Source organism: Adiantum capillus-veneris, chromosome 18 (assembly GCF_014529385.1).
Source record: "Adiantum capillus-veneris isolate H3 chromosome 18, ASM1452938v2, whole genome shotgun sequence".
NCBI lineage: Eukaryota > Viridiplantae > Streptophyta > Polypodiopsida > Polypodiales > Pteridaceae > Adiantum > Adiantum capillus-veneris.
Genome location: NC_140948.1, coordinates 102859595 through 102883003, shown reverse-complemented (window position 1 = coordinate 102883003; position 23409 = coordinate 102859595). Strand labels below are relative to the sequence as shown.

The following is a 23409-nucleotide window of genomic DNA, read 5'->3' as shown; positions in this document are numbered from 1 at the left end:
TGCATGGTTGTTTGCGGTTTTTCTTTTGCGTGTGGTGCATGTGATGTGTCTTCTGCGTTGTCGTGCAGCTCCGCTCCCATGCTAAGATAGATGCCAAAAAAATGCACATCGAGCTTATTTAAAGCTTACGTGATTAATGATCAGTGATCAGGGCTTGGAAACATGCAAGGTTTACGGTTAATGTATGCCAGATGCGGCTTTAAAGGGCCAACATATGCCTTAATGATGCTAAAAAAGAGTATGCTTGAAGGGAGCACAAATGGTAGTTCATGATCTAGAATTACAGTGCTTGAAGTGCTCTACCGGCCTGTCTTTACGGTTCGTCGATTGGAGCTATGGTGCAAAAGTTATGGCAGTTTGAAGTTTGAGTCAATTGCAGATCCGTACCGGATTGAGCAACTGCAACTGAGGGGACAGAGATGAAGTGAAATGCATGGGCCGGAAGTGCTCAATTTGTGGAGAGCGTCAGTTCTTTCAGATCAGCGATCGGAGTTCCGGTTGCCAACATATGGGCGGTTTAAATTTCACTTGGGGCCGGTTCCGTACCAGCTTGTCGCCTCGATTGGTGTGCCAACTGAGGGTTTTGGAGCCTTGCCAGGTGATGTGTGTGCTCTATGCAGCGTATGAAGGCCATTGGAAGTGATGGCACGACAAACAGAATCCAGACGGGCAAGTTATGGCAATTTCAAATCGACGATGATTATAAGCTGGGAGGGATCTAGTGATTTTTTTTGGTAGTGCTCGGTATTGACTTGGCTGATGCGTATGTCAAGTGTGGTGCTCGTACGGAAGTACATCAAGTTTGATGAGCCTTTAAAGTCCAAAATTGCCGTTTCTTGGAGCTCATCAATTGCGGATTATGCCAAAAAGGGTTGCGGCTTAGAAGCCTAGAACTGTTTTAACCAAATGTGAGGGAAGGTCTCTCACCAAATGCAATCATTTATACTTGCATCTTGGAGCCCATGGCGGGCATGCAACGAGGAGATGCACAGGCAGGGGGAGATGAGCTCGTAGTGCGCACGGTAGCGCTTTGTTGAAGGCGGTGAAGAAACGAGAAACGCACAGCTCGGTGAGCGCCCGTGTTCGGTCTAAGAGCGATGCCGTTTGGTGCTGTCCGATGCCCAGGGTGCCACGTCAGCAAGAAGGATTACCCACGCCCAAGCAATGACGGCGCCGTTGTTGCTTAGGGAAGGGATATTTTTAGGGGGTTACGAGGAGGTGTCACGAGGACGTGGCAGTTATTAACCATGTCACAGAGATGTGGCAACTGCTAACCTTGGTTGTTGGTTTCTTTCCAATGGGGTTTATTTTATTTGTTTAAGACCCTCTTTTTGAAGTAGCAAACGGTCGGACATTGTATGGCCAATGTGAACGGTAGATTCACCCGCAGACGGAAAGGGGTCGGCACTGGAATTCGTATGGTAAGAGGATGTCTAGGCTCAGAGCAAGATCATATAGGTCCCCCCGTCGCACTTAGCAAGTTGGTGGATACTAGGAAGTGAACTCAATTAAGGCGTAAAGTCAAGGTGGGACTACCAACCAAAAGTATCCGACAGTTGGGCCACATTGCATTTTTGGATGCGGTCCCAATGAGGATAGATGGTCAGAAGACCAGTGGGAGCCCAACGGAAGCATCTCCTAAAATTTAGGGTACTGCTATTTTGGGCCACGAAATGTGTTCGCGTCATTACCTTCGGTATGACTAGGGGAACACTTTACAACTCTGCCGCGAAGTCAACTGACGCACCAGTTGAGATATTTTTAGCAGGGAAAGCCCAAACTCGGAAACTGGGCGACGTGTCAGCTTGTGAGCGATTCTGCCACTCTGGGAGGCAAAAACGAGCTGCATATCAACAAAGGGGGCGCCATTTTCAGCCACAGGCGGATTGCAACAGGTACAGAAGCTATGGAATGCTTACCTTGCCCTCTATGCACAGTATGGTGACGGGAGTGATGCCCCGCACGCTACATACTGCTCTCTTTCTCCCCTACGTGCAGTTATGTGATGCCCCACAAGAGGGCTACTCATTTGACTGATGTACAGTTGTGTGGGTTCATGCTTTTGTGCTGAGGCAAGAGCCTCCTTGAGCAGGAACAGGGGTAGCTAACTGCTGCTCCAAAGCAGGCACTGGTGAGGGTCATAACCTCACCGTACAGGTGCAAAATCAGCGCTGTGTATGCGCTGTAATTTGACTGTTTTTCAGCCATACGGACGCCAGGATCATTGGGAATCGTGCCCCACTGGCAAAGGACAATTAGGGGACTGTTTGGGGCTGAAAACAGGGCAAAGACCAGTAAATACAACGTGCTGAATTTACTGTTTTTGGACAGGAATCAGAGGGTATACGACAGTGCAAGCGAGTTCCAACAGGGGAATTGGTTTCGCGCAAGTTTTGGGGCTGTTATGCTGCCGAAATTTGGCCAAATCAAATGGTATCTAGGTGGATACACGTGAAGGATTCCCAGGACCTTACCTTGTAATTTACCCTCCTAAAGAATAAAGAAATACCGAAAGGGGCGCCAATTTTGGGGCCTACAGGTTGTCGGCGTCTGCTCGGAGCATTCTAGCTTCCGAGCCGTGTGTGTGATGAAGTGTTAATTCTCGTTACAGGTCTCCTTTGCAAAGTGCTCTGTGTGTGTGTTTAAGTAAAGATTTTCGGGTGAAAGCCAACGCCTACCGCCCTACGGGCCAGTTTCATGGTTCCATTGCCGGGATATCAATCACTTTTTCCTCAAAGAGTGAGCCTGGATTGTTCAGGGTAAAGACACACAGTCCAAGAACGCGGGGATTACACTATGGTCGACAAGGGGAAGGGAATTATGGAAGAGGGTTCCTCTCCAAAGGACAGGCAGGAGATTCCTATGGTTTTTGAGATTGGCGAGAGCTCACGGCCACGTTAGTCTGTACCTCCTGTCAACGTGAATGTCCCTCCAGTAGTACAGGGCTTTATGACAGGGCAACTTGAGGATGATGCGTTTAAGACTCAGTTAGTTGCCGCGGTGAATGTCTTTTCGCAGCTGGTGCAGAATCCAAGGTTTATGGAATTCTTGCAAGCGCCACCAGTGCAACAGCAAAATAGGCAACCTACGCCGCGTACGGAGCTTGTTGAAGCTCAAGCCCAGGTACTTCATGAGGCGCAGGAGGAAAGGGAACACTCGCATGTTGCGGAGTCGGGGACTCCAAAGCAGATTCCTCCCGTGCTTGAACAGGTGGCTAGAACGCCTATTCCACAGGTTATGCCAGTTCAGCCCGCCACCTTTCAGAGCCAGCATGCTGTCTTGAATGGACAGGGAGCTGGATACCAGGCTATGCACTCAGTTTTTCCACCACCCACGGTACATCCTGGGTATTTCGGGGGTGGATCAGTGTTCCAAAGTATGGCTGGTTATGCGTCTGGAAGTCAGCCGTACATGCCAGGAACAGTGTTTGGGGGTATGCAAGGCATCATGCCAAACCCCATGTATGGTACTATCGGCATGCAGCAAGGTTTCCACGGCAACCAGGGCCAGTTTGGGGTGCCACAGGGTCATTTTGGCATGGCTGGTTTTTCTGGACAGCAGCCAGATATCGCACCTCTGACGCAAAATGTGAATGGCCAACACGTGCCGATCATGCCTAGTACAGTGCCCATGTTGCAGACCATTCCGTATGACAATTTGGGGGCACTAGAGAAGCCGAAGGCTTACAAAGAGGGTGGTGCAGCAGTAAAGTTCAGTACCTTCAGTGGTTTCGAGGACAAGACAAAGGCACTCACTTTCCTCCAGCAGTTTGATACAGCTTATGCGGGAGGGAATTTTACAGAGGCCTCGAAGGTCAGGAAAGCTGCCACTTTCTTAAAGGACAATGCGCTTACCTGGTGGACGACATTGTTAATGCAAGGACAGGCACCCGCCACTTGGGTTTACTTCAAGCAAATGTTTGCATCTGCTTGGCTATCAAATGAATTTGAAGCCGATGTCTTGACAGATTGGCACCAGCTTACGGCAGCTTCGTGCAAGAGCTTGCTGGAGTACAATAGGAGGTTTTGTAAAGCATTACTCTCAGTGACCTCCTACAGATTTGTGCCACTGACAGAGCAGATAGAGAAGTATTGTTGTGGGTTGCCTAAAGGGCTTCGCGATTACTGTACAAAGAATAGAGTGGCTACCCTTACTCAGCTTATGGAAGTTGCGAACACTGGTTTTGCCCTGTTGAAAGGAGAGGACAGTGGATTTCCGAGTAGTGATAAAGGAGGGCAGCAAAAGAAAAATTCAGCGAAGAAGCCCTTTGTGAAGACGGCTCCTGATGCGTCACAGGGGTCAGAACAGGCCACCAAAGATAAGGATTCAGCTGGGACTTCTGGAGCGCAGGCAAAGAAATAGAAAAGGAAGCCTTTTGTGCGCAAGTCGCTCGAGGAAAAGAAGGTCCTAATGGCTGAAAACAAATGCTTTATATGCGAGCAGCCTGGTCATATTTCTATCCATTGTTCACAAAGGAAAAGGCCAGCTGACTCAGAGGATAAAGAAGACCAGAAAGGCAAGAAGCCTAAACCCACGGCAGGTTTAGTGCTAGACATGGTGGGTGACAGGCCTAGCACAGATGCCAGTGAGTTATGCAGGGCATGGGGTAAAGTTAGGGATCAGACGGCACTCATCTTCTTTGATCCAGGTGCCAAAGCCAACTTTATCTCACCAGAGTTAGCTATGAAGCTCGGCATCAAAGCTGAAGAGATGGGGTACACAGCAGAGGCAGGATTGGCATGTCCTGGCCACTCAGAGTGTGTTACTCCCATCATTGGAAAACTGCGTCTGCATATTCAGTCGTATGTGGACACTGAAGAGTTTTACATCATGCCGCTGGAAGGTTGTGACGCCTTGTTGGGGATCCCGTGGATGTTCCGAGTGCATGGAGTCTTGGATGCCTACAACAAAAAGATCACTGTACAACATAGGGGCAAAACTCACATCTTGGATGTAAAGCTTAAAGGAGAGTCAGTCCCTATTGTATCTGCTTCTGCTATCACTTCTGTAATAAAGAATCATCTTTCTGTGTACTTGATTTTTGCACGTGATGTCTCAGATAGGGATCAGTCAAATTTATCTGTGTTAGATAAAGAAAGGTCAGCATTTTTGCAAAAGTTTAGTGACTGTTTTTCTGATTCATTACCGTCGCAATTGCCGCCAGAGAGACCTGAGGACCATCGGATAGATTTGGTGCCAGGGTGTAGCCCACCAAATAGACCTCCCTACAGGGTTAGTGCGGCACAGCAGAAAGAGATTATGGACCAGGTGGAGGAGTTATTAGAGAAGGGGCTGATTCAGCCTAGTTCTTCACCCTTTTGCTCCCCAGTGCTCCTAGTGCAGAAGAAGGATGGCTCATGGCGCATGTGTATTGATTACCGTGCGTTGAATAAGAATACCATCAAGAATAGGTTTCCTATTCCTCGCATTGATGATATTCTCGATCGTTTAGAGGGTGCTGCAATTTTCAGCAGGATAGACCTGAAGAGTGGGTACCATCAGATTCGTATAAGCCCAGAGGATGTGCACAAGACTGCGTTTAGAACGACATTTGGTCCTTATGAGTTTCTAGTGATGCCGTTTGGGCTAACAAATGCTCCTGCCACGTTCAACAGAATGATGGACCGGATTTTCCGCTCGCATCAACAGTTTGTTGGAACATTCTTCGATGACATGATTGTGTATTCGAAGAATGAAGAGGAGCATAGGCGTCACTTGACCATTGTGTTCGAAGAGCTGCCCAATCACAGGTTACTTGTCAATCCTAAGAAAAGTGAATTCTTCCTTGAAGAGATCCACTTTCTGGGCCACATAGTCTCAAAGGATGGTGTTAGAATGGATCCCGCAAAGGTCGAAGCTATCAAGACATGGCCAGACTTGAAGACTGTGCACGATGTCAGAAGCTTCTTGGGATTGTGTTCCTACTATAGAAGGTTTATCAGAAATTTTGCAGAGATAGCATCGCCTCTTCACGCATTGCAAAAGAAAGAGGTCACTTTCAGATGGACCCAAAAAGAGATTTCAGCTTTTAGTCTCTTAAAGGAAAAGTTGACTTCAGATCCAGTTATTGTTTTGCCAGATCTCAGGAAGTCATTTGTGGTCCAGTGTGACACGTGTGGCAGTAGCATCGGAGCAGTGCTAATGCAAGATGGACGGGTAGTAGTATATGAAAGCCGAATTTTGCAAGGGCCAGAGAGGACTATGCAAGTCTATGAGAAAGAACTCTTGGCCGTTATTCATGCGCTTTCTAGCTGGAAGCACTACCTCTTAGGTGTTGATTTTGTTGTCCAAACAGATCATCAGACCTTGCGATACTTCTTGACACAGTCAAAGTTATCCGAAAAGCATATGCGATGGGCAAACATTCTTTCCATGTTTCACTTCCAGATTATGCATGTGGAAGGCAAGAAGAATGTTGTGGCTGATGCGTTATCAAGAAAGCCACAAATTTCAGCTGTGTCAATTCCTTATCATCATGAGTTAGATGACATGAAGGAACAGTATACTGCTGATGAAGATTTTGCAAGGATCTTTGAACAGTTACAAGAGGGGCAACATCACGAGCACTACCTCCTCAGAGACGGTTTTATGATGATGCATGGCAGACTTTGTGTCACTAGGCCATTGCGACATAAGGTCATGGAAGAGAGTCATGTCCCACCGTATGCAGGGCATCGTGGCATTGATGCAACAGTTAAAGCGGTAGAGACGTTCTTCTATTGGCCTACCTTGAGGAGAGATGTGGATGCCTTTGTGCGAGCATGCATAGTTTGCCAAAAGGTCAAGTTTGACAGGCAAAAGGCACCAGGGTTGTTACAACCACTGCCGATTCCGGATAAGCCATGGGAAAGCATTGCTATGGACTTTATCTTTGATCTTCCAAGGACGCCAACAGGGAATGATGGTATATGGACCATTATCTGCAAGTTCAGCAAGCAGGCCCATTTTATCCCTGTCAGGAAGAAGATAAAATCTGATCAGATGGCACGCTTGTTCATGTACAATGTGTTTAAGTACCATGGTATGCCACAATCGATTATCAGTGATCGTGATCCTCGCATGACCAGTTTGTTCTGGAGAGGATTGTTTGAGAACATGGGTACTACGCTCAAGTTCTCGTCTTCGTTTCATCCACAAACTGATGGACAGTCAGAAGAGGCCAATTCTACTGTCTTAGATCTGCTGAAATGCTATGTGTCAGATAATAAGGGCAAGTGGGAACAGTATTTGCCTATGCTTGAGTATGCGTACAATAATACGGTGCATTCGTCTACTGGCAAAGCACCTTTTGAAATTGTTGAAGGCGGCAAAAAGGTTCCTCCCATTTTGCACACAAAGGACAAGATCTTTGAGGCAGATCGATATGTTGAGAACATGGATGAGATGTATAAGAAGATTAAAGTTGCCTTGGAGAAGACTCAGGCAAAACAGAAAAAGGCTGCTGATCGTCACCGTCGTGAATTGCTACTATCACCTGGTGATTGGGTTCTCTTAAGGTTCGAAAAGGCAAGATTAAAGAAGATGAAGGGCAAGGAACGGCTGTTTCCTAAGCTAAGCATGCGTTACAATGAGCCTTTTCAAGTGCTTGACAAGATCAACGATGTGGCTTACAGGCTGAAATTGCCTGATGTATGAAAGATTCATAATGCGTTTCACGTGAGTCTTCTAAGACCCTTCGTGGGTGATGTGCCAGAAGATATGCCAGTTGAGGATCAGCCAGAAGTTGAGGAACTTGATGAGATCCTGGTACCTGAGCAAGTTTTGGCACATAAGGACAGAAAAGTTAAAGGACAAGTTGCAAGACGCTATTTGGTGAAGTTCAAGAACTATCCGCCTATGGATGCAAAGTGGATGGAAGAGCATGAACTGTCAGAGTCACCAAATGTATTGCAGCTTTACCTTGAAGCCTTTGGGTTACAGCCTACTTATGCCCCAACCCAACGTGTGCAAAGGAGGGGTAATGATAGAGCTAGTACATCAAATGTACATATGAATTCAGTGCCATAGATGGAAATGGCAAAAGTATGAAGGCCTCATTAAGTCATTTGTATCTATGTATGTTACGACCTTTCTTGCGGATACATGCGATGATAAAAGAGTGTTAATAGCACAAGATCATCAGTGGCGTGTATTTATGGTATGCAATCGAGGACGTTTGCGATTTCAAGAGGGGGGTATGTCACGAGGACGTGGCAGTTATTAACCATGTCACAGAGATGTGGCAACTGCTAACCTTGGTTGTTGGTTTCTTTCCAATGGGGTTTATTTTATTTGTTTAAGACCCTCTTTTTGAAGTAGCAAACGGTCGGACATTGTATGGCCAATGTGAACGGTAGATTCACCCGCAGACGGGAAGGGGTCGGCACTGGAATTCGTATGGTAAGAGGATGTCTAGGCTCAGAGCAAGATCATATAGGTCCCCCCGTCGCACTTAGCAAGTTGGTGGATACTAGGAAGTGAACTCAATTAAGGCGTAAAGTCAAGGTGGGACTACCAACCAAAAGTATCCGACAGTTGGGCCACATTGCATTTTTGGATGCGGTCCCAATGAGGATAGATGGTTAGAAGACCAGTGGGAGCCCAACGAAAGCATCTCCTAAAATTTAGGGAACTGCTATTTTGGGCCACGAAATGTGTTCGCGTCATTACCTTCGGTATGACTAGGGGAACACTTTACAACTCTGCCGCGAAGTCAACTGACGCACCAGTTGAGATATTTTTAGCAGGGAAAGCCCAAACTCGGAAACTGGGCGACGTGTCAGCTTGTGAGCGATTCTGCCACTCTGGGAGGCAAAAACGAGCTGCATATCAACAAAGGGGGCGCCATTTTCAGCCACAGGCGGATTGCAACAGGTACAGAAGCTATGGAATGCTTACCTTGCCCTCTATGCACAGTATGGTGACGGGAGTGATGCCCCGCACGCTACATACTGCTCTCTTTCTCCCCTACGTGCAGTTATGTGATGCCCCACAAGAGGGCTACTCATTTGACTGATGTACAGTTGTGTGGGTTCATGCTTTTGTGCTGAGGCAAGAGCCTCCTTGAGCAGGAACAGGGGTAGCTAACTGCTGCTCCAAAGCAGGCACTGGTGAGGGTCATAACCTCACCGTACAGGTGCAAAATCAGCGCTGTGTATGCGCTGTAATTTGACTGTTTTTCAGCCATACGGACGCCAGGATCATTGGGAATCGTGCCCCACTGGCAAAGGACAGTTAGGGGACTGTTTGGGGCTGAAAACAGGGCAAAGACCAGTAAATACAACGTGCTGAATTTACTGTTTTTGGACAGGAATCAGAGGGTATACGACAGTGCAAGCGAGTTCCAACAGGGGAATTGGTTTCGCGCAAGTTTTGGGGCTGTTATGCTGCCGAAATTTGGCCAAATCAAATGGTATCTAGGTGGATACACGTGAAGGATTCCCAGGACCTTACCTTGTAATTTACCCTCCTAAAGAATAAAGAAATACCGAAAGGGGCGCCAATTTTGGGGCCTACAGGTTGTCGGCGTCTGCTCGGAGCATTCTAGCTTCCGAGCCGTGTGTGTGATGAAGTGTTAATTCTCGTTACAGGTCTCCTTTGCAAAGTGCTCTGTGTGTGTGTTTAAGTAAAGATTTTCGGGTGAAAGCCAACGCCTACCGCCCTACGGGCCGGTTTCAGGAGGAGCAAGAGGAAGCAAGGGCTTCGAAGGGCAAAGGGCCCGCTCTCTCTCACGTCCTCAGTTAGGAGTAAAGGAAGAAGCTCTCTCTCTCTCTCGTCCTCAGTTAGGAGCAAAGGGAGAAGCTCTCTCTCTCTCTCTCTCTCTCTCTCTCTCTCTCTCTCTCTCTCTCTCTCTCTCTCTCGTCTTCGGCTAGCAAAGCTCGGAGGAAGGAGGTGAAGAAAAGCACAAAGCAAAGACTCTCTCTCTCTCAAGAAGGAGAAGCAAAGCAAGCGAAGGTTTTCTCTCTCTTGTCATCGACCTCGACCAAGCTCAACAAAGAGAAGGGTGCTTGGCAAGAGCAGATACCGGAGCTCGGCAAGTAAAGGGAAGCAAACTGAGACGTCGTCATCGGCATGCAAAAAGAGAGGAAAATGTGAGGCGAAGTTGGAGAAGCAAAGAAGAAAGGCAATCTCTTCTCTCTCGTGCTTGAGAAGTAAGGCGAAGCAAGGCCAGAAAGTGTCAGAGAAGCAAAGCAAAGGGAGATCTCTCTCTCTTGATCTAGGAGATAAAACAATCTTCCTCTCTCTTGAACTGGGAAAGAGAAAGCACCAAGGACGTTTAAACCATGACTGCAATCAAAGAAAAACTATCAGATAAGAAGGTTGAAGATTATTTTGGCAATTAAGGCAGTGCAAAGCACACAAAGCAGGAAGTTGCAGAACAGTTGGCAATAATTGATGCATGATGATCGACACAGTGAACTTAAATGAAGTTTGCAAAATCTTGAATTTAGATGAAGCAGATAAAGTGACAGGAGGAAATTTTCATCACTGTCATCAGCTAAAGTTTGATAAATTATCTTATTAAGCATCGGTGTCGTTAACGGCCTGTTTAATGCTGTAAAACGAGAGCTTAAACTTGTAGTTATCCAGATGATCCAAGTGACGGTGCTTAACAGCCTGCCTTGGCTAAGGATTAAGTTGTACTCAAAGCATTAATCAATTAATTGATGATTACGGCGATTGCCAGAGCTGTCAGTGTCTCTTGTTCTCTCTCTTTCACACCTCTCACAGCCAGAGGCCCGGCGCCTGCCCGGGTCACGTTTTGAACACATATCCCCTGACACCGTGTGTCTGTGTGTTTGTTTGTGCATGAGGTGTGTGCGTGTGTGTGCTTGCATGTTTTGTTTGTTTGCTGCTTGTTTTGTTGTTTTATTTCTTTGTTTGTTGGATTCTTCATGTGAGAGCTGCAGGTGAGTGGCTTGAAGGTATGGAGGGCTTGGGTGGGTGCTACGTCGTCTTCGGCTTCTTGTCTGTTGGTTGAAGAACGTCATAGCCTTGTTGAGATGTCTAGAGGCGCTCTCTCCCGGATTTTTGGTGGAGAGTCTCCATGCTCTCCATGCGGTGGTGATGCTTATTTTGGTGGGATGTGGTGTGTGCCTTAGAGATTTGGAGTCCGATTTTGGAGATTCTTTGGTGGAGTTTTTGGCCTCCTTGTCAAAGTCTGGGTGGTCTGTTTCTGCTTTGACTTTTTGCTATACCGTGTTTTTCTCCTCTGTGTATCTAATCTCTCTACATCTCTATTGCAGAGAAAGAAGTCCTAAACTGTGTAGAAACAACTCATGTCAAAGACTCAACAGTCATAAAGGAGTGTTAAATGGTTTGCACATGTCCAATCATGCTCATGAAGATGGTTGTTCACTTTGAAGAAAAAGAGGAAGGAGCTGCAACCCATGATGGCTAGGCAACTGATTTACAAAAACCCTAGGAAGGTCAAATTAAGGAGTCTGCAATGCAGTCTCTCTCTCGTGTGTTGCAATACTCACCGTTAGAGGGCACGGACCACCATCGGATGGTGTCCTGTCTGTAGGTAGAGTGTCTTCCAAGCAAGACTAAGTAGTGTCCAGTGTGGTCGTCCTTTGAGAAGAGGGATTGCTTGACCAAGGTGTTTGCATCGTAGTCATCCTATGAAAAGAGACATGCCCAGACGTGCTTGTATCTCTTGCCTCCAATCCTCTTGTGTCAACCAAAGCATGATCCATGCCGACAATGCCATGAGACCACTGGTCAGAGGGACTATCCTCCAATCGAGTTGAGAGATCACATTTGTCGAGGTCAAGGGATGTATATGGTGTAAGGCTATCGAGGTTGAGTGTACACAACTTTGAAGGTAAGAATCCGAATGATCAAGAGAGAATGAGAGCAATTGGGTATTGCCAACCAAGCCAATCTTTGGGCGTCTCGGATGCAGTCGAAACGTTTATGATCCCTCGTGAGATGGTTACCGAGGTTGCGTGTATACAAATGTGAAGGTACGAATCCAAATTATCAAGAGAGGAGGGGAGCAACTACAATGCGAACCAAGCGGACAGAGCTCTGGGTGGTTCGGATGTAGTCGAAGCTTGTATGATCCCCCACACCTCACTATTAAAAACCCCAAGGAAGTCCAAACAATTGAAGTTCCACTCCAGTCTGTGGATCAAGGTCGAGAGAGTGCTCCTCTTAGGCAATGTACCTATTGTACAAAGGTCCAATCATCAATGGTAAGTCTCTGTCCATCAGCGGATGGTGGTGTCTTCTCTAGGAAGTAGATGCTCCCATATGCCCATAACACAGCCATATCTCTCGTAAATCCACTCCTAATGGAATCTTCCGATCAAACCACAAGTCGTACCTTTGGAGTCGCAACCGTTGATGTTGGACTGGAATGAAAGGTCCCCCGTAGATCTCATGCCCAAAGAAATGATCAAGTCGATGTCAAGGCTATTGCAAGCTGCAAGTCATTGATAGACCCTATGGACCACCAACAGATGCTGCCCTATCAGTGGGCAACTGTAGAAGAGGCAAAGTGGCAAGCTTTCAGCCTGCTGTCCACCCAAAAAACATGGCTGCGAGGGGCTGAAAATGCTGCTGTCCAGCGAAAATCAGCACGCTCGTCCACTCTGCGCACTAGATCATTGCGGAGGTACAAACAGGGTAGATCTTTTTGTGTGCAGCTGTTGAAAGGTTGCATATAGCTTGAAAGCAATCACCATATCGTGGCTGCCATCGTTGAACTGTTCGTAGAACCCGTGTAGAGAGATGTCCTGTCACGTGCACATTGCACTTCGGTCACATGGACAAGCTACTGCAGTATAGCTTAGGATCTAGCCTGACAATTTTGTGAGCCTCTAGAAGGACGTGCATGATCAAGCAGGTCATAGTTGCATACACTCACTTGCACAGTACAATTATCTAGCATATAGGCATATGAACAGTCACTTAAGACATTTATCAATAAGTGACTTTTGACATGACATTTTTAAAAAGTAGGTAGGGAAAATGGCAAAAAAACCTATATAAGCAACCCCTTGGTCCCCATTTGGAGCATTAGAAGATGAGTACTACCTAGTACCCAGTATCAAGTACCCAGATCAGCGTTTTCAGGTAGCACCCCGCATTCCTCTGGCTTTCTCAGTCAGAATCCATCATCGTTTTCAGCCTCATCGCCATCATTATTCAGCCCTGCAAATCAGTGTTTTCAGCATTCAGGAATATCCCCAGCATCGGCACCCGTAGTACGAGAATGAACCCTAGCGTTTTCAGATCAGCATCATCTACTAGCGTTTTTGCTATTCATCAGCATCAGCATTTCAGCATTGTAGCAATTTGTGCAAGTAATCTAAAGCAAGTACTTGCACTGGCAATAGAGCAAGGGGGCCCTTGAGGGTGGTTGGGATCCGACATGCAGTGCTCTCTCTCTCTCTCTCTCTCTCTCTCTCTCTCTCTCTCTCATTGTGTTCAGTTCCGTTTCTTTCAAGTTAAGTAAAGTGACCTTGTGTTTGTGCAAAGTACTAGATCTGAGCTAAATCTTTAACCCTTCCACAGCACCTGACATGTCCAATGGCTGGATCTGATGACGATCCGTTGTAGAGTCTCCTCTATTGTCAATGAAACCCTCGGAGTCGATCTTTGAATACCGATACTTAGTCAAAGTCCACTGACTCCACTACACAAAAGGGAAGGCGAGATCCAGCCGTTGCAAGTGAGAGGCTGAGAAAAAAGAGCATCCGAGGACGAAATCCGATGTTGCTGTAGGAGAGGACTCAGGAGACACCTAAATGCTCTCTGCTAAATGAAAGCAAGGATGTCTCTATCATATTCTCCTAATTATACTACTACTAATACTACTTCTCATATAGTATCTTAACCTTCTTCAAAGAAGAGAACTACTACTACATCCCTACATAATACTAAAGAGAAGCCCAAGTTAAAGAAGGATAACTGCAAGCGTCACCGCAAGATGCAGGTTTTCAAATCCAGTGACAAGGATGTCAAGTTTGACAGCTACACAGTACGGAGAGACATCTCGAAGGCACTGTCTTTTATCAAACAATTTGAAGTTGCTTTTGCCAACGGAAACTTTACTGAAAAATTCAAGTTGCATCATGTTGGGATGTATATCAAGGAGACGGCAAGCAACTGGTGGTTAGCCAAGATTATGGAAGGTGCAGAAGCCAGAACATGGACTTAGTTCAAATCTGAATTTTATGAACAATTCCTTCCGCCTAACTTCGAGAGGACATCGGGAAGGAATGGGATTGGCTCGCCCAGAAAGAACATGAAAAAGTCACGGCTTATAATGACAAGTATTGGTTGGTTCTTCTGAAAGTTACTCCTTTTCTGAAGATTTCCGACGAGGAAAAGATGCAAAAGTTCGAAGCCGGCCTCCAACCACAGCTTCGGAAGAGCGTGAAGGTGTATCCTCATAATACCCTTGAGAGGGATGATGGAGTCAGCTTCGGAAGAGCGTGAAGGTGTATCCTCATAATACCCTTGAGAAGGATGATGGAGTCAGCAATCTTTGCAGAGGACCTACACTCTAACTACAGAAGAGATACTCCAACCGGAGCAAACCATGCATCATCGGGACCGGACACTTAAGTCTGGGAAGATTACACTTTGGATGCTCAAGGGATAACTGAGTAGGAATCAACATCTTATCCCGAGATTCTGGAAGGATATGTACAAGCACTACAGTTGAGGACAATTATTTAGAAGCCAGAGGGATGTAGCTAAATAGACTATTTTCTTATTTTTTTAATAATTTCTATTTATTGAAATTAGGGTATTCCATCTCAGGCTTTCTTGGGAGGAGTGTTTATGTTTGTTGTAAATCTCTGAACAACGGTGTCTGGGGAGCGTTTATTTGTATGCTGGAAACCTCTAAACGATGCAGACAGGGTGTCTGGTGAGTGTTTAGTTGTATGTTGGGAACCTCCAAGTGACGTTGGTTGTGGTATGGGGAGCATTTGGTTGTTTCAGTACTCTTAGCTCATGGCTCGAACTATTTTAGGTGATTTGCATGGGGAGTGAGGAGGTAGTCGTATAGTAGCTTCATACCTAAGATCGTCTATGTGGGAGGAGTGCTCAATGGCGGCGTTTGTTGTGTCTTGTAAGATGCATATATAAGCATCTGTGTTGCATTGTGATGTGCCACTTGAGTGAGATTGCCTGGGTGTGTAACTTAGTGCATCAAGACACCAGCTAACAGATAAGCACGGTTTGGCTGTGATGCTACGCCGGAATATCAAGAGCTCCGATATAGAAAACCGAATGACCCTTGTATAGTTTTGAGCTAACTTGAGTTGTTTTGCAGATATGTAACCGCGGACGATTAATGTTCTTTCAAGAAGGGGGGATGTTACTAATTGTTGATTTGTGAAACCACCAAAGACTTAGAGGGCTGGGCACCCTATTCCTAACCCCAGCCAACTTGTAGATCCTGGCAGAGGGGCCTAAACCCTAACAAAAGTAGAAGCAACAAAAGGACTCACCAACTTACAAAGCCTCGTCGAGAGGGCTAGGCAACCTGCCAAGATCTGCAGGTTGGCTAGGCACCCTAGTCCTAACCCCAACCAACCTGCAGATCGTGGCAGAGGGGCCTAAACCCTAACAGAAGTAGAAGCAGCAAAAGGACTCACCAACTTACAAAGTCTCGTCGAGTGGCCAATTATTAAAGTAGGGTTAGGATTAAAATCCTAACCCCCTACAATCCATGGGACCCCGTCCGATGGGGCTAAAAAATATAGCAAGCACACACACACACACACACACACACACACACACACAAATGAACTTATGTAGAAAACTGATGACGTGGCAGTTGTATGGACGTTCGCATTCTGCGCTGACCTGTTGATGTGGCAGTTGTACAGATTTTTGTGATTTCGGTTGGCAGCCTTTGGTGCTAGCTTTTGGGACCAGATGCTTTTCATGTAAATTGCTTATGGTAGGCCAAGGGTCTTTAAATATGTGCTAAGGGCTCACTCTCTAGCATGCTTCCGCATGGAGATGTAGAGCAGTGTTGCCGGCATTGTACTATGTTGAAGCAATATAAAGAAATATTGAAAAGTGTCACTCTCTCTCAGCTCACTTGTTTTGAAGCATAAAAATTCTGTTCAGTCTGTTCTTTTCCGTTGGCACATGGTGCCGTCCTGTCACAGTACGTGTCAAAAAGATAAAATGACCCCAACATTTTTTTTGTTTCACCTGACGGGCCTGTGAATGTTCAGTGTCACAAAGTGATGACGTGGCGTGCCCAACTAGAAAGAAATGGCCGGGTGGACAAGAGGAACTGAACCCAGAAAGTGTGGTCGAGGGGCCTAAACTGAAGAGGTTAGGGTTTTTAAATAAACCTAACCCTACCTAACTTATAGAGCACTGGCCGAGGGGCCTAAAACCCAAAAGTCAAAAGCTTGGACTCTGGAGCTGATTTCCTCAAATCGCGCTGACATGCCACATGGCACTGTTGTATGGATTTTCGCATTTTGCGCTAGCAGATTTCAACAAATCTTCGCACAAGCTTTTGAGAGTAGATGCTTTTGGGATCACGTGCTTTTAGATTTGATGCTTTTGGAGCTAGTTTATAAGATCCTTTGTAAGTTTATAAGTGCCCTTTGGGCCACCATTCCGCAGAGCATCTAGACGCAGAGTCTCGGAGAGAATTGGACACTCGGGAGTTGTACTTTGCAAACATAATAATAAAGAAGGGACGCTTGTCTTTGGGGCGAGTGTGGCAGAGTCTCGGAGAGAGTTGGACACTCGGGAGTTGTACTTTGCAAGCATAATAATAAAGAAGGGACACCAATCTTTGAGGCCAATGTGTCTAGGCTCGGAACCTCGCCATGCTGTGTGGACTCTCCTTCTCTCTCTCTCTAGTCAAGTTCAGTGATTTTGCAGTTTCTATTTGTGTGTTTCTATTGATTTCTTGCTTGGAGGTCCAAGCTTGTAACAGATAGTAACGAGATTTGGTACATTAAGACATCCGTGAAAAGATAAGCACGGTCTGGATGTGATTGCTAAATAAGTTACAATGGTCTGATTCATATCTAAGATTGCAACGGGGATAATGCAGTGAATGTGGTGTGATTGTTCAATGAGTGTAGTCTTTGTGCATGTACCGAATGTGTGCAGTCTGGTGCACGGGTACATGGAGTTAGTGTCTACCGAGCTAGTTTCTTCCTTTCTCTGTTTGTAGGTGTAATTGAGGGCGATTACTCTTCTTTCAAGAGCGGGCTATGTCATAAATGTGATGATGTGGCATAACCCTAATAAGGGGGATTGAGGATGATTATTGTTCTTTCAAGAGGGGGTTGTCACAAATGTGATGACGTGGCATAACCCTTATAAGGGGGGATGGGCCCATTGAAGTGGACAAGCCGGATAAAAGGCCTAAAACTCCTTGGATTCTTTTATAAGTGAACCTTAGGGGCTCTCTCTTGGACATTAGCTATGGCAACACAAGAGAGGAGCACCTGTTGTACTTTTGTGATCATCAATCATGAAAAATACCGAAAGGGGTGCCAGTCTTTGAGCCAGTGCATCTGGAAGCGAAACTCCGCTGCTTCATGTAGACTCTCTCTCTCTCTCTCTCTCTCTCTCTCTCTCTCTCTCTCTCTCTCTCTCTCGCGTCAAGTTCAGTTGTTGCGGTTTTGTTTGCGTGTTATTATTGATTTCTCGCTTGGGTGTCCAAGCCTGTTACATCAAGCGTCAATACACGACATTTGAGGATTTTGATTGTCCTCGGAGTTTGACATGGACCACGTTTCTAGAGAGAGAATGTGTGACCTAGATGCAAAAACCCTAAATCTAAGCAAATTGCATACTGCTCTTTGATTCAAAGCAATCATCCTTGATTTTTGCGAGTATAAAGTGAAAATCAAAAGATTAAAGACAAGAAAGGTAACATATATGCACATTCCAATACATATAGGACATTGGATCTCATCAGAAAGCACCAACCCTATTGACCATCCAAAGTCTTGGGAGCCACTTAGTGCACATCTTCCTCATAGAATGATAGACAGGAATGCCTTGGGCCATACCATGTAATAAATTCCATGTACAAAGCTCATTCAAGCCCAAAAGTATCTTGAATACAACTCAACCTAATCGTCGTTATGTTTGAAGTCTTCAGATTTCGTCTGCTACGCAAGCATAGCGGGAAAGTTCTTTGAACTTGATAAAATATTCATCTTCATAATTTCAAAGTTCTTGGTCTTAGGATAATGGAGAGTTGGAACGTTGCAAGTTTCCTCAATTATTGTAAAGGAAGGTAATTGTTGTGCGGCACAAATCATTGAGAGAAGCAAAAGAGTAGACTTTCCAATCAAGTTCTCTCTCTGACTGTGGAGTTTCAAAGTCTTTCCAGTGTTATTACAACAAAGTAGTTTTCTGTGAATTCTGTGTTACAAGAGAAGATTGTATGGCATGCAACCAAGTCGAGAGAAGTTGAGCCATATGACTAGCCACAATCTTCAAACTTTCCCCTTAGGTGAAAAATTTGGAAGTAAAAAGAGGTTGGACTGTTCCTTCCATACTTATGGGAAGCTGCGGATAAGAATGGAAATTGAAACCGAAATAGAAACGGCAAAAAATGGAGTTTTGGGGAGTTCCTTGTAACTATAGGGAGTAAGGGGACTGGAAACGGGAACAGAAAACAGAAATGGAGAAACGAGAAAAATGGAGTTTTTGGGAGTTTCGGCTTAGTATGGTTTCCTCACCACTTGCTTTCAGATAAGAGTTCTGGACCTTGGCTGGTTATGAGTTCCCTTCCGGCATTGTCAGGGAGCAACAAAACTACAAAGTGGGAATCTTGATAGTTTATAAGTTTGATTCTGTAGTAGTCAGTTGTTTGTTGATCTGTCCTTGTTATGCATTATGATCCTTTGTTGCCTTTAACTTCCCTCTTGCTGGTTGTTTTCTATCTTATTTGTACAGTTTGACAAGGGAGTCAATGCCATGATACGTTATGTAGGCTCACGGCCAATGTTCCTTGAAGTGGAGGTCATGAATGCTGATGTTAGGAAGGTTCTTGGTGAAGAGGGCACCCAGCTTAGTGCTACAAATCTGGAACGAAGATTGTCTTCTGTTTACAAGGAAATCATCGGTAAGTCCTTGTTTTAGATTTTGACTTACTAGGGCACTCGGTCAATGTTCTCCACTAATCTTTTTCGTATGTCTCACAAAATGCCGCCAGAAACTGTGAGAAAGGAGGCAGTGGTCATCTCAGCCGTTTTTCCCAACCCAGATGCAGCCATGTCTCTTCTTGTTCAGGTTACATAATTTGCTACTCGCCTACCATTGTGAAATGAATGTGTGAAGTGTGGAACCTTCCTGGGTTTTTTTTGAAGCACTTAGGTGTTAAATAATTAACTTTGAAAATTGAAGAGGTTAGCCAGCAATATTTTGTTCCATGACCGCACGTACATAGAAAATCAATATGAATGAAGCATTTAACCTATGCAATCAGGAACAGTATCATTACAGGGGCTGCTTGCATCATGGCCCTGTTCACATGAAAGGAACGTGGTAAAAGTTGTAAGTTTGCATTTATGTGTACTATTATATGTTGTGCACTATGTTTATGGGGTTATATTTTGGCTTCTCCGTGTGAACAGCCTCCTTTTTCAGTAACCTCCGTAGTCCTGACTATGCCAGTGACATTCTTTGCGTTGCAATTAAATGTCAGCTTTGTAGGTAATAAAGGCTCTAGGTATATCCTGGATTCATCTAGGTATATGTTTAGTCATATAGCGGACATGCAGACTTCACATTGTGAAGTTTTCATCCAAGTTATGACCAGCTGATATTGTGCTATTTCTTCTTTCTTTTGTGGTGCATTTTCCCTATTAACTACCTCATTTTTGTGTTAATTTTCCTATTTAATGCTTCTTCTAGTGCTAGGCTTCATTATGGCTGAGTCTGCCCCCCCCTGCATCTCTAGATTTATGACAGAAACTCAGTTCGCAGATCTTTCTATTGATGTATGCTTGTGTGTTTGTGTGTGTGTGTGTGTGTTTGTGGTGTGGGAGCATATATTGGTACCTAGTTCTACACCCACTAATGGGCATTGACGACGTTAGTGGAGATGTTGTAGTATTTAGTCAATACCATGCATGATGGACCTGATGGTTATAATGTCTTGTGGGTGAGTACCATGGGTCTATACCTCACACTTTGCTTTAAGGGTGAATCTGGGCTTATCGTGGATTCATCTAGGCATATTTTTTAGTCGTATAGTGCACATGCAGACTTCCCATTGGGAAGTTTTTGTCCCAAGTTGATAATGTACTAATTCTTTCTGTCTTTTGTGATGCGTATGCCCCGTCAACTACCTCATTTTTGTGATAAATTTTCCTACTTAATGCTTCTTTTAGTGCTAGGCTTAATTATGGCTGAGTCTACCTTGCATCTCTAGAGTAATGACAAATTGTGTACGTAGATCTTTGTATTGATATATGCTCGTGTGTGTGTGTGTGAGCATATATTGGTACCTAGTTCTACACCCAGTATTGGGCATTGACGACGTTAGTGGGATGTCGTAGTATTTAGTCAATACTATGCATGATGGAGCTGATGGTCTATAACTTGTACTTGCCTTTAAAGGTGAATCTGGGCTTATCCTGGATTCATCTAGGTAGGCTCACTCAAGGTATGAGTGATCATAATCTGGGTTTGCCAAACTTCAAAGTAGCTGGCTGCTATGATATTAGTTTATGGGTAAAGGAAAATGGATAGTATTTCAGTCAAAGGCGACCTGATGTAGCAGCTCTTTGGGCTTTAGTACGATGGTATTTGCTGAAAAAGGCACTTATACCAGCTCCCGCACATTCTTCATGCTTAGGACAGTGTCTCTCTCAGATGAGTTTCTCTCATGCTAATGTCTAAAATATGAATTCCAGAGAGTGCTGGAGCAGCGTGTTGGCTCTATACTAGATCGGATTTTGCCAAAGCCCTCTTTGTCTTATCCACCTTCCATGGAAGAAGGGGGCCTTTTACAGGTATTGTTATTTGGCTGTGTTAAACTCAAATGTAAAGGCTTACAACTCATTTTCATCACTTTTTATGGATCAAAACAGTATTTACGTATTCTAGCTGTTGCATATGAGAAAACTTTGGAGCTTTCCAAGGAGCTGCACACTATTGGAACTGGAGATTTGGATGTTGAGGGTAATGTAAATTGCATTATGCTTTACAATGTGTTTTCAAGGTCGCTTGTTTCAAAATCTTGTGTGAAATGATGGGTCTTGGTATTGCTGTGTCAATGATTTATCAGAGACACTACATGGTTATGCAGCTAGAGAAGGGAAGTGTTACTTGTGCAAATTTGAAGGATCACCTGGAGCCTTCATGGTGTTTTGGATAGCTTATCAAGCTGATGTTTACAATTCTGTATGATTCGCAGCAATTATGCCTTTGAATGCACCTCTTACGTCTCTTTTTTTGGGGGTAATGAACAAGTCTCCTATGAATGGATTTTTGATGGCTGAGCTGTGGTCAGGTGAAACCTTTTTGTTTACTTTTACTCTGAAAAAATTACGAGGCGGCATTAATCATACCAAAGAACCACCCGTTGTTGCAAAACAAGTGTCTCTCTCCTTGAGCTTAGTGAGATGATTTCCCAGGGACGGGGCATTAAGAGGTCATGGAGGAGGTTTCACAGAGCCCGCTGATTCAGAGGCTTGACTTTTTTTTTCCAGAAAAAGATCCTTCCATTAGTTAAGAACACTACCCAAAGGGCTACAACCGCATGTGGTCGGAGCTGCCCTGAAGTCTCTCAAACTGACCTCGAGTGTATGGATCAGCTGCAGCTCGATATCACGAACAGTCTCTGCCGGTAGGACAGGGTGAGCCTTGAAAATGCGAAAGCGCGGGCCTGCTAGATGAACCAAAGCGTAAGGCCGCAGATCATGCATAGTTACCAGGAACGGGAAACCGGAAAGGGAACGCGGAACAAAATGCCATTCCCTGTTACGGGTACTCACGTTTGAAACACGGAACGGGGATTCGGAACAGGAACTTGGAATGGGAATGGGGAATGGAGACCTGAAAACGGCCATTCCCTGTTACTATGCGCAGATGAGCTGCCAACACTACTCTCTATCACTGCACCTGTCTTGGGGGATGAGCTCTGATGTAGGCTGGAGTGTAGGCCGACCCTCCTGAATCACTATCATCTTGCTGATGGAACCCATCTCAAATCAATGCGTTGGGTTCGTGAGTGTGGGCTAGGCTGCAACACCCCAAGTGTATTGGCTGGCTGTGGAGAGTGCTGGCATGAGCGAAAGAATCCAAAGCCAAACCTGCTGTGCCATGGGGCAGTCCCACAAAAATTGACTGAGTCTCCAATGCATGGCCAGAGGCTGCACATGCTGTCACAAACTGCTGACGTGTCAAGCCATTGAAGACGGAGCCAACTTGCAGATCCCGGCCGAGGGGCCTAAACCCTAGAAGTTGAAGTTTTCACCAACTTACAGATCCTCACCGAGTGGGTCTATTTCTAAAGAAGTTCCTGCCAACTTATGGGGCCCCGTCCGATGGGGCCCAAGTGACCTAAAGAGAATAAATAAAGCAGGACCCACACACACACACACAGAAGGACTTGCGTATTCAGCTGATGACGTGGCAGCAGACTGTACGGACGTCCTGATTTTGCGCTGACTTGCTGACGTTGCAGCTTGTACAGATTTCCGTGATTTATGCTGGCTGGTTTTCAGCGCCGGCTTTTGGACCAGATGCTTTTGAGTTTGAAGGCTCATTCTCTGGCACACTTTGGTGAGAAGGTGCAAAGCGCGAGTACTGGCATTGTACTGAGTTCAAGTAATATAAAGAAATACCAAAAGGGGTGCCAAGGTGTGGGGCCAATACTCTCTGGGGTGGAATTCCGCCAGTGCGTGTCGCGTGTGCTCCCTCTCTTTCAAGTCAGTTGTTATTGAAGTGCGAAAAGTCTGTTCAGTCTGTTCTTTTCTGTTGGCACGTGGTACCCGTCTCGTGACAGTGGTATTAAAGCATCATGCGTGTGCTTTTATGAAAGCATACCGGTCCTACAAAAAGAGCAGACAGAGCAAACCGGTGCTTCCAAAGTCTATTGGAATTTTATTTGAAGAATCTTCGTGCTCCGACCCCGACTTATTAGCCACTCCCACCCTTACTTCATTGCGCATCGAGCACGCTCTCGTCTTCATCGCTCATGTCTTATAGGGCATAAGCCATAAAGATCACCTGCAAGAGAAGGATCAAGGATTTTTTTCGAGCTGCTGTTTTTCTCATAGGCAATGCCATACAGAGGTTGATGACTATAGCTACCAAGCCGCATACTCCAAGGACTTGGCAAGCTCTCAAGAAAATTTTGCCCGAAGTTATATGCCTTCAGACATCTTTCTTCGGAGTGCAGCTTCCGGCAGAGTGGGTTGTCTTGAAATGCTTGCCATGGAAACCCTAGCAAATATA

The 23409-nt window shown here is 45.4% G+C and overlaps 1 protein-coding gene across 1 annotated transcript in view; it reads left to right on the top strand.

The window, feature by feature from the left end:
- SEC10 (exocyst complex component sec10) overlaps positions 1 to 23409 on the top strand; it is a 107592-nt gene that overhangs the window by 30271 nt on the left and 53912 nt on the right. Inside the window, exons 9-12 of the mRNA XM_086489012.1 lie at positions 18898 to 19066; positions 19157 to 19233; positions 20862 to 20960; positions 21039 to 21129. Coding sequence (XP_086345138.1) covers positions 18898 to 19066; positions 19157 to 19233; positions 20862 to 20960; positions 21039 to 21129 — 436 coding nt within the window. The remainder of the gene's footprint in view (positions 1 to 18897; positions 19067 to 19156; positions 19234 to 20861; positions 20961 to 21038; positions 21130 to 23409) is intronic.